Raw genomic sequence first — 16,372 nt, 5'->3', positions numbered from 1 at the left:
GATGTACAAATGCGCTTTACACAATTGATGTGTGTATGGATTGGGATAACAGTTGTATCAGCCCCTAATAAAATGTTAAAAAAAAATTAGGACTCAAATATTAGTTAATACAGATATAAAATATTGAATGTTTTTTGAATTATCTAATAAACCAAATGTTTGTTAAAAAAAAAAAAGAAAGAAAGTGGAGCGGGGTCCTTGGGATGCCAGGAGGACAGCGCTTCTGAGGAAACTCCGCATTTGCTTTTTGACGGCCGAGCTTCCATCTCCTCTCCTCCCCATCGCTCTTCCTCTTTCTTGCTCTTGTCCCTACCTGGAGGTCAATGACAAGGGCAGCCTCCGAGTGGGGTAAAGGCTGGGACAAGCGCCGTGCCGCGCTTCTAAAAGGCTTCTGAAGCCTGCAGTTGGTTGGTCGTCAGGCTTTGGTTCACAACCTGTAGGGTCAAAGGGCAAGGGGCAGGGAGAAGGTGGGACCTCAGAAGCTGGAGCCCCCATGGAGTCGGGCCAAAGCGGTTTTTATTGGTCTGTTTTATACACGGGGGTCGAGTGGGCTCGTGTATGGGGAGACAAAGGGCTGGGCTACCACTGAAGTGGAGACCACGTGTGCTGGTCATCTCCTTGGCCCCCCTGTTGGGCTGAACCCACCCCAAACCCGAATCCTGCTGGCGGGGCTGGGATGAGTTCTAGGACGGGCAGGCTTTTGGGGGGGAACTTGGCTTTTCTCGGGCAGCACTGGCATCTCTCCTGACAGAAATCAAGCGGCTGCTCTTCTGGGGGGGCTACCGGTCAGCCGTGGTGGCTTTGGGTTTTAGGTGACTAGGGTGTTCAGTCCTGCAGTCCCGCCCAGGCAAAACCAATGACCCCTCTTGATCCAAGCGGGGTTTGTCCCTCAGGGACGGACGGGGCTTCCAGACCTTGGTGAGGAGAAGCTTTCTCAGCGCACCACCTGGCTGACCGCCCGTCTTTCTCCCCACCCTCTTTGTGTTTTTCAGTCCGCGGAGTTCTTCGAGATGCTGGAGAAAATGCAAGTGAGTGTCTTCAAAGGAGGGAGTGGCGACCGGGGTGGGGGACTGCGGCTACCTGGCTGTCTGCATGGACCCAGCACCTGGGATGAGCCATGCAGAGAACGTGGGCATCTCCAAGGGAAGGGCGGGAGAAGAGAGACCCAGGCTAGCGTGGCATGGGGAATTCTGGGAAACTCCTGCCTGAGTGACAAGGAGCAGATAAAAAACCAGAACTTTCCCAGCAGAGAAGAGGGGATGCCGTCAATCCTGCGGACGTGGAGGGTCTGAAAGAGCCCTTTGTTCCTGGAAATAAAGCCCGTCTTAGAGGAAGTCTGGTCTGGGGGGCAAAACAGGGGGGGTGGGACTGGGCTCAAACAGCCCTGGACCTAATGCTAATAGGAATGAACTTTTCTAGACCTCTGTAGGTACCCCCGCTCACCCACCAAACCCAACCCACTGCCATCGAATTGATCCCCACTCGCAGTGACCTTAGATGGGATAGGTTTCTGAGATGAGACTGTAGATCTATACGTTTGTCTCCCGAGATGAGTGCGGATCACAGACCTTGTGCTTGGCAGCTCCACGCCTAACCCACAGTGCCACCCGGGCTCCTGAAGAAACTCTAAGAAGCTCACCGCCACCAGGAGTCGATGCCCACTCTTAGTGAGCCTTGCAGGACAGAGTCCAATGGCCTCTTCGGGTTCCCGAGACTTGAAATCTTTACCGGAGTCGATAGCTTCATCCTTCTGCCACGCAGCAGCTGGCTGGCGGGCTTGAACCGCAGCCCTTGTGGCTAGCAGTTCAATGTGTAACCCACTACGCCACCAGAGCTCCTCTGGAGCTCCTAGGAGGGGCACGTCTGGTTCTCACCCCATCTCTGACTGCAGGCGGGGTGCTGAGAGGGCTGTGTGGTCCCCAGGGAAGGCCGGGTCTCCCTGAGCGTGGGGATTGGTGGGGCCGGAGGGACGAAGATTATGAGCGATTGTGCCATTACCACGAGCAAGTTATCATGCTCCTGCGCTGTGCCCGGGCCTCGTGTGGAACACACTAATTTTACAGCGTTTAGGGGACTTGTGATCCAGTTGCGGAAATGAGGATGGCGTGTTCCATGACAGCGAGAGGTGGAGGACAGGGTATAATTAATGTGAAGCCGCTGCTGGGAGCAAAGGGAGGATTTTCACTTTCAAGCCAAGGAGGAGTCCTGGCACCCTGGGAAGCTGGTCACCCCTCCTCCTCCCTGCTGCTCCCGCAAGCCCACCCACCCTCCACCCCCAGCCAGAGTGCCCTGCTTCCCCGTCAGCACTTCTCTGAGCACAGAAGGCAGCCCCAAGCTCTCCTCTTGCTTAGCGCCTGCTGGGCTTGTTGTCTTCTGGGAGCCTCTGGAGGCCAGGAAGTCTTGGTTTTATCTCCCTTTGTATAGCTCTAGGACCGCTGGTGGTGCAGTGGTTACGTACTGGGCTGCGATCTTCATGGTCGGCAGTTCAAAACCACCAGCAGCTCCGTAGGAGAAAGACTGGGCTTTCTGCTCCCGTGAACAGTTATCGTCTCAGAAACCCATGGAAGGTTGCTTACTATGAGTTAGCATTGATTCGATGGCAGCTGGTTTGGTTTTTGTATACCTGGTGGCATCGTGGTTATATCCTGGGCTGCTAAATGTAAGGTCAGCAGTTCAAAACCACCAGCCGCTATGAGGGAGGAAAACGAGGCTTTCTACTCCCATAAAGAGTTAGTCTTGGAGATCCACAGGGGTCGGTCTCCCCTGTGCTGTAGGGTTGGAATCGCCGTGATGAGAGCGGGTTTGTTCGTTTGGTTTGCATTCCATAAGGAGCCCTGCTGGTGTAGTGGGCTAGGCACCGGGCTGCTAACAGCAAGGTCATCAGTTTGAAGCCACCAGTCACTCTGAGAGAGAAAGACGAGGCTTTCTACTCGTGTAAAGAGTTACAGTCCTGGAAACCCACCCTGCCCTATGAGGTTGCTATGAGTCTGAATGCACTTGGAGACAGTGTGTTTGGTTCTGTGTACCCACCGCGGGGGGTGGGGGTAGGGTCTGCTTATTCTGTCTTAGTTGAGACTGCTGGGGCTTGAAGCACATCACCCTGGTTTTATTAAACCCCAGGCTCACAGAACCCCCGGGTGGTGCAAATTGTCTGGACACTTGGCTGCTAACTGTCAGGCGGGGAGGCCGAGCCCATCCTGAGGCAGCTGGGAAGAGAAGCCTGGCAGTCTGTTTCAGATAGAGCACAGCCATTGGGGTGGGGAGCACAGTCCTGCTGGGACCCACTTGGAGACCTCACAAGCCAGAGTGGGCCTGACGACACGTGGCCATCTGAAGCAGGGACCCAGCCCCTCCGTGGCTCTGAGCGGGACATCGGCATCATGGGAAGTCATGATGACAAAGGGGGCCTAGTGACCACATCCTGCCCTGTCTATCACCTTGCGGATGTGGAAACTGAGGCTCCTTTCAATTGCCCGGTCACTGTGAAGCTGTGAAGAGCTGGAGCGAGGACCCAGGACTCCTGACTCCCAGCCCAGGAGAGGAGGACTTTGAAGATGGGAAACCGTCCCTGTGAGGCAGTGGGGGTTAAGAGGCCAGGCTTTGGATCTGGTCAGTCCTGGGTTCAAGTCCTAGCCATACACCTTGTAGCTGAATAGCCTGTCTAGTCACTTACCGGGTGCTCCGTCTCTTGGTTCAGACAAAAGAGGCTTATGGGCGGGTGTCGCACAGAGAGGTGAGCAAAGTAAGTGTGTGTGTGTGTGCACTGTGGGGGAGGGCGTTGAACGGTTCTCCCGCCCGAGGTCTGTTCCCAGGCAGGGCATGACTAATGCAGAGCAAACAAAAGCAACTCCTGACATCACCCCTCCCCATCTGCCCAGTTCTGCCCTCCTGCACAGGGTCTGCGGGGCCACCCAGGTGGTTTTCTCCCTCTGTGAGGAGGGGAGGGGAGCACCTGTCTGGTGGGAGGGGCCTTCCCACACCCTCTGTAAACCGCTGCAGGTGAGCCCGGTGCTCAGCCCTGAGAAGTCAGCGAGGGCTGCCTCCAAATGCCCCCAGGGAGCCTGGACTCCACAGAGGCACCCAGGGGGCCTCGGCTGTGTTTCAAATCGGGCCCTGACCTTGGTCCTCCGCTGAGCCTCAGTTTCCTCCCTGGAGCCTGCAGAGGGAGGCCACTTGGGAAGATGAAGATCCTGGGTTAGCTTTAGGCAGGGATGGCTTCTGCAACGCTCCCCTCCGAATTGGTCTCCTCTCCCAAGTTATTCAAACAGTTTTTGACAACACCCCCGTGCACGCCCCTCTTGCGAAACCCCATGAAGTCAGAATTCCACCGCAGAACCTCTGGACAGTGAACCGTCTGCGCTCCTCGGGGGTGGGTTCCCAGATACCTGTAGGTGAACCCCTCGTCCCCAGTCCCGTCGTCATATCTCATCCCGGCAGTAGCGGAGGGGTCAGGTGTGCGTGTGCGTGTGCGTGTGCAGGTGCTGGTATCCTCATTTCTGAGGTGAAAGGTGTGTTACACTTTGTCAAGGGTCACAAGTGACTGAATGAGGACCAGGGTCACTGTAGACCCTCCAGCCAGAGAGGGAGCGGAGCAGGGAGGGCATGGGGCACACTCACCAGCCTTGCCCCTCCCCTCTGGCTATGTGACCTGGAGACAGAGCCTAACCTCCCAATGACACGTCTGCTCTGGTCATGGCGACAGCAAACACGTAACATCGATCACACAGCAAGCACAGTCCTTGAGTGCTTACCAGGCCCTTGTTCAACCTTTACCACGGTCGTCGGTGCCCCCATCGTGCCCTTTGTACAGAGGGGAGCCCGGAGCCCGGGGCTGCTTTATCAGGGGCAGTGTTGGTGTTTGAGCTTGGCGATTCGGCTCCAGCCCTGCTTTAGCCATGGTGCCTTGCTACCTGGCCAGGGTGTGCCACGAGGACTGAGCGTGGCCAGCGGCACCCTGTTCACGGTGCGGGCCCAGCGCGTGTTGGCGGTGGCTGTCGTCTTTGTGTTGTGACTAACCCGCAGCAAGGCCAGGCGCTTTGCTTTTCTGCTCCGCCTCGTCTGTCACCTTTGCTCTTCCACGGATCCTCTTTTCCTTGTTTCCGCAGGGGATCAAGCTCGAAGAGCAGAAGCCAGGACCCCAGAAGAACAAGGTGGGCTGGGTGGGTGAGGGCCCAGTGAAGGGGGTATCGACGAGAGGCAGGTGGAAGGAGCAGCGGGCAGGTTTTCTATCTGAACCCCTGCCTTCGCACGGACTTACCCCAAGAGCCGTTTTAAAGGACCACGTCCTTGCTAGACCGATGCGTGATGGGCAGCAAAGGGGGCCTTGGCCTGATGTAGTTGGGCGCCTCGAGTGAGCCCTCGAGGCAGTTGGACCCCTCAACACCCCTGCTGCACCCTCCATGCCCGCCGGGTTGAGGGGAATCAGCGGGTAGTCTGCTAGCTCTCAGCTTCTCCTTCCAAGTCCAGGGCCTCGCAGTGCGGCTCAGCCCCCTCGCCTGGGTGCGGCCCGCAGATGGGATTAGAGAAAGCCTGGTATCTAGTGACAGCGACTTAGTCTCTAAGTGCTGCCATCTCACGCACGCCACAAAGAGTCAGGTTTACAGGGCAGACCTTTACTGTCCCACAGCTCTGGGGTGCGAAGTTCGAATCAGGATCGCAGCCACGTCCATTTCTCCTGGAGGCCTCTCGGTTCGTTTCTGTCGCCTGCCGGCCATCCTTGGCGCCCCCTTGCTTGCAGATGATCCTCACGCTGTGTCTTGTTTTTTAACCTCCTGTGTGCTTGTCTCTGTGGTCTGTTTTGCTTTGTAACGTAACTCCCAGGTGACCAGCTTAGAATCCGCCTGACACAGAGATATTGATATCAGGGCTCCCGGTTACAAACAGGGCCAGATGTGCAGGGGCTAGGCACCTCGTTTTGGGGGGTGTCATTCAATCCATAGCAGATGGCCTCCTGGGTAAGAAGCTGGTGTCTCCAGGGTGGGGGTGGGGAGAAGTGCAGTATCTTTCCAGACAGCCTTGCCAGCAAGCAAGGTTTGTGTTCAGGTCTGTCCGTGACAAGAAGAGCTCGCGGGAAACCGGATCCCAGAGCTGGCTCGAGAGGGTTTCCTCATCTGTGGGTCCCCCGCTGAGGCTCCCCAGTACCTAGGGAAGTCAGCCGGGCCCCCACCCTGCCGCCGCTCCCCGGCCTGGGAGCAGGGGGCCGGAAAGAGTGTTGTTATAGGTCCTGCCGGGGACTCACGGTCGGTTCTCTGGTTTGCCTTGCAGGACGACTATATTCCCTATCCCAGCATTGATGAGGTAGGCTCCCCTTCTTGGCAGCCTTGCCTTCCCTTGGCAGCAGTCCCTGGGCCTGTGGGTGGGGTGGGGGGCCTGGGGTCTGGGTGGGGGGGCTGTGGAGAGGAAAGGGATGGTCCCTACTTGGCTCTACCTTGCGACTGGGACTTGAGGGCCTTACTCTGTAACCCCAGCTTTCCCCACGTTTAAATCGGGTGCTTCCCATATGACTGCCTGTGCCTTCAAGAATGGGGATCCCCTCCCCGGAGCAGGGGACACCACTACTGACAGCTTCTCCCCGCTGCCCTCCCAGGGCGAGCCACCTGGTCAGACCCGCCCTGTGCTTTCAGGTTGTGGAGAAGGGCGGCCCGTACCCCCTTGTTATCCTGCCCCAGTTTGGGGGCTACTGGATCGAGGACCCGGAGACCGTGGGCACGCCGACCTCCCTGGGAAGCAGCATCTGCGAGGAGGAGGAGGAGGACAATCTCAGGGCCAGCACATTCAGCTACAAGCTTGAATGCAAGAGTGAAGCCAGGGCCTACCGCAGACACTTCCTGGGGAAGGTGAGGCCCGGGGCTCGGAGGAAACCGCTGGCCAAGGGGCACACAGATGGGAGCCCAGGGGTCCCCTCCTCCTCCCACCTCCACTCCTCTTCTCCTTCCTGGTCCTGCACCCTTCTTGGCTCCCCTCTGTCTTGGGCTGGAGAGCTCACTGACCAGTCCTGCCCCCTAGGCAGGGAAGAGGGGTAGAGCAGGAGCCAGCATGGCCCCGGGGCAAGAGTCTCTTGTAGGGACCCACCCCCAAAAGATGCACTAGGAACCCATGGGCTGGGTCGTGATTAGAGCTGAAGGAGGATGGGGTGGAGTCATACCTTCGAGGAAAAATACTCTGTCCCCACACGCTGGAAACGTCCATCTCCATGTAAATATAGCTCAAGGCCTCGTGCCCTCCTCATTCAAACAAGTCCTTTGAGGATGGACCCAGTTCTGAGCCGCTGCAGGAAAGTGGGTCGCACCCTAAAGCGACTCAGGTGAATCTTTGGGTCTCCCGGTGCATCTCGAAGTGATGCTTACATGAGACTGTGGCCTCTCAAGTGTGAAACTGCGTCGGGAAGGTTTGCCGTATCTCAAGAAGGACCAGATCGTGACGCAGAGACGCAGAACGCGCACATCCTGTTGGGAAAATGGCGCCAATACACTTGTGCAGTGTGGGGCTGTGCCCAACCTTCAGTTCATAAGAAATGCAGCGACCTGCAAGGCGCACTGGGGCTACGCATGCCTGTCCTTCCAGCGGACGGATGCTGCGAGCCCCGAACTGCTGCAAAGTGCTGGTTTTTCCTTTCTTTGACTCTTCCACCCTTCAGACTGGCTACGTTCCAGAAGTCTCTGAGAAGGTCCCCTCCAGCAGGAGGTGGCTTTGCAGTCTCCCGAAGAGTGGGCCCCATCTGCATCCCTGGGGCTCTAGTTGAACTGTAGATGCCAGGCCTTTGCCCTGCTCGGTCAGGTCTGGGATGGGCTCCAGGAAGGGGTGGTCTTAGCCAGTGTGCCAGAGTTGGGGCGAGACCTGTGGGTGCAGAGGTGCTCTTAGCCTGCACTGGCGAGCGCTGCACTCTGGGAGCGAGGCTCAGTGTCCGGTGGGGCAGAACTTGAGCTGCAGAGCCAAGATGGACCTGGATTTGAACACGCCCCTGTCACTTACTAGTTGTGGGTCCCTGGGCAATTACGGAGATGGTGATGCTGTCACCATTTAGTTGGGACTAAAGGAGACAATGAATAGTAAACACTAAACACAGTTCCTGGCACACTCGGCAGTTCGGGATTTGGTAACTGCTGAAGTCATCCTCTTCATCATCATTGGCCTTCTCTTCCTCATGGCCATGGGACACCTAATTCTGGGTTTGGGAGGTGGTTTGAGGGGCTCGTCTGGAGGGTCCCTGCTCCTCTCTAACATCAGGCTTCTGTTCCTAGGACCATCTAAACTTCTACTGTACTGGCAGCAGCCTGGGCAACCTGATCCTGTCCATCAAGTGCGAGGAGGCAGAGGGGATCGAGTACCTTCGGATCATTCTCAGGTGGGGCTGCTGTGGCTCTCTGAGGCCACGCCTCCTTGAGACAGGCCTGCTCTGTGTTGGGGACCCAGAAATACCAGTCTGACCAGTCTGGTCTGGATGTGCTGGGACCGGGGTGGGGTGGGGGGGAGGTAAGAGTGGGGGGGAAAGACCAGCTATAATCCTGGGGCTGTGTCTGAAGTTGCCAGGCTGGGAAATTCAGGTGTTCCAGCCATTTCTTGTGGAAATCCGGGAGTGGTGTCCTAGCCCGAGGTCACTCGGACCATTCCCCTCCCTGTCTCTCTTTCTTGTGGGAGACTGTGGCTGCCACGGAGTTGAGAAGCGAAAGCAGAGGTGGCAGTGTGGCTGGAATATATAGCGCGCATCTAGTCAGGGAACGCAGAGCCCAGAGCCTCGGTTGGGTGAGCAGGAAGCGCTGCCATGGAAGGTTGCTCTCAACGGGAATGCTTTGGAGAGCGCGCTGAGGTTTAGCTGAAGCACCTCTCTCTGGATGATGACCTTGGCAAGGACGAGAGCTAGAACACGTTTCTGTATTGGATCAACTAACATGTTTTGCAAACCTCTTATGGACCAGGAGCCGTGCTGGGTGCTGGGGAATATAATGATAAATAAGACCTGGTTCCTGTTCTTGAAAGAGTTATGGCCCAGTGGGAAGGGAGCATGCGTAATCTATGTCATGGGCATTGTTTTAGTGACAGGGACAGAATGCCCTGTCTTAGTTCCGTTCCTGGTGGGGTAGCGGAAGCACAGGGAAGGTCAAGTGGAAGGCCAAGCGTCTGAACTTGTGTGCATTTGCTGAATTGAAAGGGAAGTCCTTGAAAGTAATTTTTTCCGGGGGTGGGGGAGGGCAGGGACAAGTTGTTTTCTCCCCAGTTTTTGAGCTAACGATGGGGGGAAAGAGGAGCCCATAGCCTTGCTCTTGGGAATGGGGAACGGACAGGGTATAAGGGAGATGTCAACACACATCGAATCTGGGTTTAAGTTTTATTAAGAAAGGAAGCAATTTTCTTTGCTGTGCTCACCGGGCTAGAAATCATATTTCCAAGGCAGAGGAGAGACCATTAAATAGGCAGAGCCAATTTTCTGAAGGATAATACCTGGATCCCCATCTCCACATAGGATTTCGAGTGAAGTTTGCCTCCATAAAGAATGCTTCTTCCTTTCGTCATACAAATCAGAACAAGCTGGGGTAGGCTTCTTGAGTAAGATGAGAACTGAAACTCCAACTTCCTGTTCCAGTGCTGTATCCCGTCTGAGATATTGCGCCAGGACTGAATGCTAGAAAAAGATATGAGGCATGCAGCATGCACTTGACGGTGTTTCCATTATCTTTCAGTAACCAATCCACAGGATTACGGAAGGCTGGTAACTGAAGGAGTTGTGCTCCTCTTTCTTAGAAAACAGCTTAGTATAGGAATTACTTATGACGGTGATGGATTCTAGAAGAACCGTGGAATTTTTAGGAGTGAGCGCCATACGCAGCCATTTTTTGTTGTCTTGGGGTCAGCAGCATTTGGAAGCGGTGCCCTGGGGAACCTAGAGGTAAGCTCTAGGGTGGCTCTCCCAAGAGAAAGTCAGTGGTAGGGAGACAGAAAGAAAAGAGGCACTAGCTAAGAATCTGGACAGTCACTGCATGCACTTGGAGCGATGGCAGGCCAAAGCTGGAAACCAGACATAAAAACATAGGGCCATAAGCAAAGGTGGTGAAGAAAGTGGGTGTTGCCTGGCTATCTAGCAGAGAAGCACTAAGCCCACGTGGGAGAAGCACACCAGCCTGTGTGATCGTGAGGTGTCACTGGGACTGGGTAACAGGCATCAGAAGACCCCAAACCAACAAACCAACAAACAAAAACATATTGTTGAGAACAAGGGAGGTTGGAGCAGAGACCCCAAGCCCACCTGCAGACAATGGAACATTCCCCCACTGAGAGGCCACAGGGAAGGGATGAGTCAACCTGGGTGCCTGGGTGCAGTAAGAGCATCAATGAAACACACAGTATACCTCTGCTTCCTTGGGGCTTCCTCAGCCCCACTATCATGACCCCAGTGCTGCCTCTCCTTTTGGACTAGACCGGGGCATGTACACAGGTACAGATAAGAGATAAGAGCTCGAGACACATGGAATTCAGGAACAGGAGTGGAGGTAGCGATACCAGAAGGGTAGGGGAAAGGGTGGGGGGAGGTGGGGGGGAACCGATCCCAATGAACGAGACGTAACCACACCCTCCCCTCCAGGGGGAAGAACAACAGAAGCCATGGGGGAAGGGAGACAGCAGTTGGTGTGAGATGAAAACAATGATAATTTATAATCTATCAAGGGGTGCCGAGGGTGGGGGAGAGGGATGGGGATAAAAGGAGCTGTTACCAAGGGCTCAATAGAAAGTAAATGTCTAGAGAAGAATGATGGCAACATATGTACCAATATGCCTGATACAATTGATGTACGGATTGTAATAAGAGTTGTAAGAGCCCCCAATAAAATGATCTTAAAACCAAACCAAAACAAAAACATTGGTACCCCCTGGCTTAGCAGCGTTCGCAGCCACAAAGAAGGTATCCCTAGATGCAGTTCCCCTGCTGCCACTGACTCCTACCCCCAGAGCCTACTTCATTTTCTGGACGTTTCTGTATTCTTTGATTGATTGCACGAGCTTATCACAACCAGCTGAAATCTGGACAGAGGTTCTACAACCTTGGGGTACACCATGGGAAGAGCCAAGTTCAGAGACACATAGCAAGCCTGAGCAGGTGTCTTCTTTTCCAGTTTGAATATAGAGGGGGGGTAATAAGCCTGTGAAAGAGAAGATTCTGCATGGACACCAACCGCCTCGATGTGCCTAAGCTGGTGGAAGACAAAGCAGTAGATCAAAACGACATGCCCGAGATCAGACAGAATCCACAGAGGAAAGCAATAGCGGACATATTTTGATGGAAATTTAGTATTGCATCGGTAGAAAAATCACTGGTCAAATGACAGTATTCCAAATTACTAAGGAAGCCAAGGTAAACTTACACACAGAAAAAGAATGTAAAGGCGTTGTAGATAACTGTGACGGCGGTGTAAGGAGTTTAAGGAAAAGTGGAATTAAAAGATAGTTGAAGCTTTCCCTGACCTTTTTGAAGCCCCCTTATATACGTGAGCAAAATAAGTATAGATAATTAAATTGCACGAATAAATAGCAGAGATTCTCAGTTTGAGTTATACCTCCAAATGGGGAAAAAAGAGAGAGAGAGAGAAAAGAAATCATTGTAGACAGATTCATGGATACATATATAGGGTATTAAGAAAGTTCATGGGAAAATTCACCATCTTTTAGTTGCGTCTTTTCCTTGAACTTTTTGAAGCCCCCCCCATACGTGTTTATGTGTACACACATTCTCTATACACCTTTACTAGAGTAGTAACTCATAGGACTTTAAAAAATAGCAAGCAAACATTAAAAAATAAACGCAAGGTTAGCAATTTTAATAAGGAAAAGTGGCATTGAATGCAAAAAAACCATCAGTGTGGCCAAGAGAGCTATAGCTTAGTCATACAAGGGAACATCCACACGAAGATATTCTATAGACCTAGATTGCCAGTCGTGCAGTGTCACATCCACTCACACGTAACTGCTCAGCCAGCAACCCAGTGCTAACTCATTGCCTCACCTGAGCTCCTTCTTGTCCCTCTGCCATCAAACTGTCCCAGGGGATTTCTGAGTCTGTAAATCTTTATCAGGGCAGGAAGATTAATCTTTCTCCGGTGGAGTGACTCGTGAGCTCAAACTCCTAACCTGGCAGTTAATAATCCAGTGCATAACCAGCTACCCTACTTGGTCTCCTTTATTGTTGCATGGCTACTCAAAATTTCTATTTAGAAAAATCTTGCAGGTAATTCTTGGTAGCATGTAGGTTTAGGAACCAGTCTGTTGAGCCACAAAGTAAATCTATAAACAAGTTTAAAAAGAAAGACATGTTACTGGATTTATTGACTTGCACATTGACAATAAAACTGGAACTTAAGGGGTGAAAAACAAACAAACAAACAACCTAGAACTTAATAGCTAAAGAATGTTTTTTAAAACCCCACATTCCCACCTTGAAATAAACAATCTTAACACTTTCCTAAATAACTTTTAGTTCAAAGAGGAAGTTGGTTACAGAATATTTATTTTAAAATGACTTTTATAATATTACACATTGAAGCGTACTAGCTTTAATGTACTCTGAAGAGAATTCATTGCCTTAAGTGGCTCCTAATTAAATAGCGATTGATATTTGCAATTTGCTGTTATCAGGAACTGCTTGGCGCCTCAGTTTCCTCATCTGTGTAGACGTGGTGCTGGTATCTGCCTTAAGAATGAGTGCTGATTATGTGCCAGGGCTTAATATTGTCGCTACCCAGGAGTGGCAGCTGTGTTTTTCTTGTCATCGATAGTATCATCTAAATAAAGCAAAAGGAAGGGACTTGCGAAGAGTAAAGCGACGTTAGTTAGAAACACAAAGCCCACGTGGAGGAAGCACACCAGTCTGTGCGGTCATGAGGCATTGAAGGGATCAGGAGGTATCGGCATCAAAGAACAAAAAAATCCTATCATTGTGATTGAGGGGGAGTGCGGAGTGGAGACCCAAAGCCCAACTGTAGGCAACTGGACATTCCCTTACAGAAGGGTCGCGGGGAGGAGACGAGCCAGCCAGGGTGCAGTGTAGCACCAAATGAAACATACAACTTTCCTTTAGTTCTTTAATGCTTCCTTACCCCCTACTATCATGACCCCAATTTTACCTTACAAATCTAGCTACGCCAGAGAATGTCCACTGGTACAGATAAGAACTGGAAACACAGGGAATCCAGGACAGATAAACCCTTCAGGACCAATAATGGGAGTAGCAATACTGGGAGGGTAAAGGGAAGGTGGGGTAGAAAGGGGTAACCGATCACAAGGATCTACATACAACCTCCTCCCTGGGGGGACGGACAACAGAAAAGTGGGTGAAGGGAGACATCAGACAGTATAAGACATGAAAAAATAGTAATAATTTATAAATTATCAAGGTTTCGTGAAGGAGGGGGCTTGAGGAGGGAGGGGAAAAAGTGAGGAGCTGATACCAAGGGCTCAAATAGAGAAAGCAAATGTTTTGAGAATGATGAGGGCAACAAATGTACAAATATGCCTGACACATGGATGGATGGATTGTGATAAGAGTTGTATGAACCCCCAATAAACTGATTAAAAAAGAAAGAAAAAGAAACAGAAAGAACACTAAACTTGATAAATAAATTCCAGCGACTTCTTTGGAGGAAGTAAACCAATAAAATAAGTAGCTACCTTGTTAAATGTAGACTATTTAAAAAGAGAAAAATGCACACAAAGTTAGGCACAAAAAGGCATCTAATCACAGATGTAAAAAAGGCTAATCAGTTACTATAAAGGCTCTCTGTTAACCCATGCTATTAAGTTGAGAGGTTTATTTGAAACGTCGGGACTATAACTCTTTGATGAGGTTAAACAAACAACCCTTGAGCAGAGTAATAACCAGGAAGAGACGGAAACCTTTCTCAGAGAACGATCTCTACAGAAGCCTGCTTTTCAGGCATGTGCTTACACGGTGGGCTGCTAACCTTGAGGTCTGGAGTTTGAAACCACCAGCTGCTCCGAGGGAGAAAGACGAGACTCTACTCATGTAGAACGTCTCAGACGCTCAACAGCGGTGCCCTACTCTGCCCTGTAAGGTTGCTCTGACTCAGTATCAACCCTCCCTGGGAGTCTGTTTGGAGTAGGTCAGCACCTCTCCCTCCTGGACACTGTGGGCTGCAGCCTACTGCCAGTTCCTACAGAAGGCCAGTGCAAAGGAGTCTGTGCTCACAGCTCGCACTTCACCTGCCTCCCTGCACACCCCACACTCAGGCCTCTGGAACCCACAGGAAAGACCTCTTGAGAAATGCCGATGGAGGCTGCTGGGGCCTAGGGAGCAGCCATATTGAGTGGAGAATATGCCGACAGCCACGATACTCCGGTGGTGCTCTGGTAACCCCAAGGCAGGCTGCCCCACGGTTCCATTTGGAGCAGGCGAGCATCTCCCCAGGCGAGGTCCTGTTGGCTGCAAGCCTGCTGTGAATTGCTGCAGAAGGCCCGGCCAGCCGGCGGAGGCAGCTCCCTTAGTCAGGACTCTGCCTGCCTCCCCACGCATCCCAGAGCTCTGACACCAACAGGAAAATACATAAGTAAAGCCAAAAACAAAACAAGAGAAAAGCATGGAACCTTCCCTATTAAGTTGACCATGCTTCAAAGGTCCCCATGATAAAGCCAAAAACCAACCAACCAAATACAATGCAAACAATAAAAAGGAAGAGAATATAGAGTCCACTATTCCTTATGCATGTAGAAGTAAAGACTTTAAATAAAATACTAGTTCCAGCAATTCTAAATTCAGCCATCCTTTACTAGGCTAATTCATTCACTACATCTAAGGGAGAATTGCTTTGGAAATATGGGGAAATTCACTGATGGCTTAATATGTGTGATTCTTTGCCAAAGGGAGAGGATACAGTGGGGAATAAGCTCTAGCAAGCATTTCCTTGGATTTAGAAAGCATTCAACACATGCTACCCATGCTTCTTCCAAAGGAGCATCTCATTCTTACTCATTTTCTTCCTTTTGTGGGCTCTCACCCTGATTGCCTATAATACAAAAGATAGGTGGCGGAGGAGAACGGAAAGAAGCTCAAAATGACTTGAGTGTGTTGAGAGGTGGAGGGATACTGGAGGGGTAAGAAAGGCTATATTATGTGTAGTTGAGGAGGAGTTTGGATTTCATCCAAAGAGCTGTAGGAGGGCTACTGAAGGGAGGGTTCATGGCCCCCTTTGCACTGTAGAAAGATTCCTCGGGTTGGAGTAAGGCATCCAGCGTGACGAGATGCAGGCCCCAAAGGAGGAGAAGGAGTTCAGGGATTGGTGGGATGAGCAGGCTACCAGATGACGTAATGGGAACGAGCCCTGTGCACTGTGCAGCCCGGCAGACCCAGTGAGACTTGAACCTGGCGGACTTAGACCCAGGATAGAGAAAGTGGGTGGAAAATTCCAGAACACAGCCAAGAACGCCAACAAATGGAAGATGGATTTACTGCCGATGAAATTCAAATAATGCGACACTTTCAAAATGACTTGAAATAAATGTACTTACCATCCCCAAAAGATGATACAGAATTATCATAAAGAAGATGATTAAAAAAAAAAGATGATAAAGAATGAGAGAGTCAACCATGCCCCAGATAACTGAATCAGGGACACACAGGTATAAGCAGAAAGCAATCACAGTGATTGGATATAAAAGAAGAACTGATGGGACCACTTAAAAAGAGTAACAGCAAATGAAAAACAAAACCAAAAACCAAAGAGACCAGGAAACACAGACTTAACACATGGGGTAAAATCCGGTCTTTTCAACGAGTGGATTTGTGGATTGAAAGACAGTCTCAAGGAATTAATCCAGACTAGAGCAAAGATAAAGAAATGAAATATGTGAAACAGAAGATGTGTAAGTATTTGACTCAGAGGCCCCACCCAGCATTTGTCTTTAAGGAGTTCCAGCAAGGAAAAAAAGAGAGAGAGAGAAACGCGTGGAGAAGTATTCCAAGAGTGTTCCTGAATTGACGAAGGATGCCCATGGTGCCGAGCACAGTTTTAAAGCAAAAACAATCCTTCTGATAGGCACCAACATCAAAGATAAAGGGAACGGTTGAAAGGCACCCACGGATCAAGGCAAGTGAGGAGTACCATGAAGGTGCCAGTGGTTCAGCGGTGGCACTCTTGCCTGCCAGGTAGGAGTCCTGGTTTGAGTCCTGGTCAGTGCCCCCCCCCACCCCCACAGCCAACGCCCATCCCTGGTGGAAGCTTGCAGGTTGCTAGGACACGGAATGGATTTCTGCGGAGCTTTTGGAAAACCCTGTGGAGCATCGGCTTGAAGACAACTAACCGCTTTATAACTTGGGTATCCTTCTTCCCCACTCCTGATGGTCCCTGGGGGGAATGCCCTGTGTACTACCCGG

At 51.6% G+C, this 16,372-nt stretch overlaps 1 protein-coding gene across 1 annotated transcript in view; it reads left to right on the top strand.

Moving 5' to 3' along the window:
- The window catches only part of RAP1GAP2 (RAP1 GTPase activating protein 2), a 267,961-nt gene that overhangs the window by 176,358 nt on the left and 75,231 nt on the right, over positions 1 to 16,372 (top strand). The window contains exons 4-8 of the mRNA XM_045299948.1: positions 993 to 1,028; positions 5,106 to 5,150; positions 6,265 to 6,297; positions 6,624 to 6,836; positions 8,241 to 8,344. Of these exons, the coding sequence (XP_045155883.1) occupies positions 993 to 1,028; positions 5,106 to 5,150; positions 6,265 to 6,297; positions 6,624 to 6,836; positions 8,241 to 8,344 (431 nt within the window). The remainder of the gene's footprint in view (positions 1 to 992; positions 1,029 to 5,105; positions 5,151 to 6,264; positions 6,298 to 6,623; positions 6,837 to 8,240; positions 8,345 to 16,372) is intronic.

Source organism: Echinops telfairi, unplaced genomic scaffold (genome assembly GCF_000313985.2).
Source record: "Echinops telfairi isolate 266 unplaced genomic scaffold, ASM31398v2 ScPeMD7_7458;HRSCAF=8496, whole genome shotgun sequence".
Lineage (NCBI taxonomy): Eukaryota > Metazoa > Chordata > Mammalia > Afrosoricida > Tenrecidae > Echinops > Echinops telfairi.
Note: the sequence above shows the minus strand (reverse complement) of the source record. Positions and strands in the feature narration are given on the sequence as shown.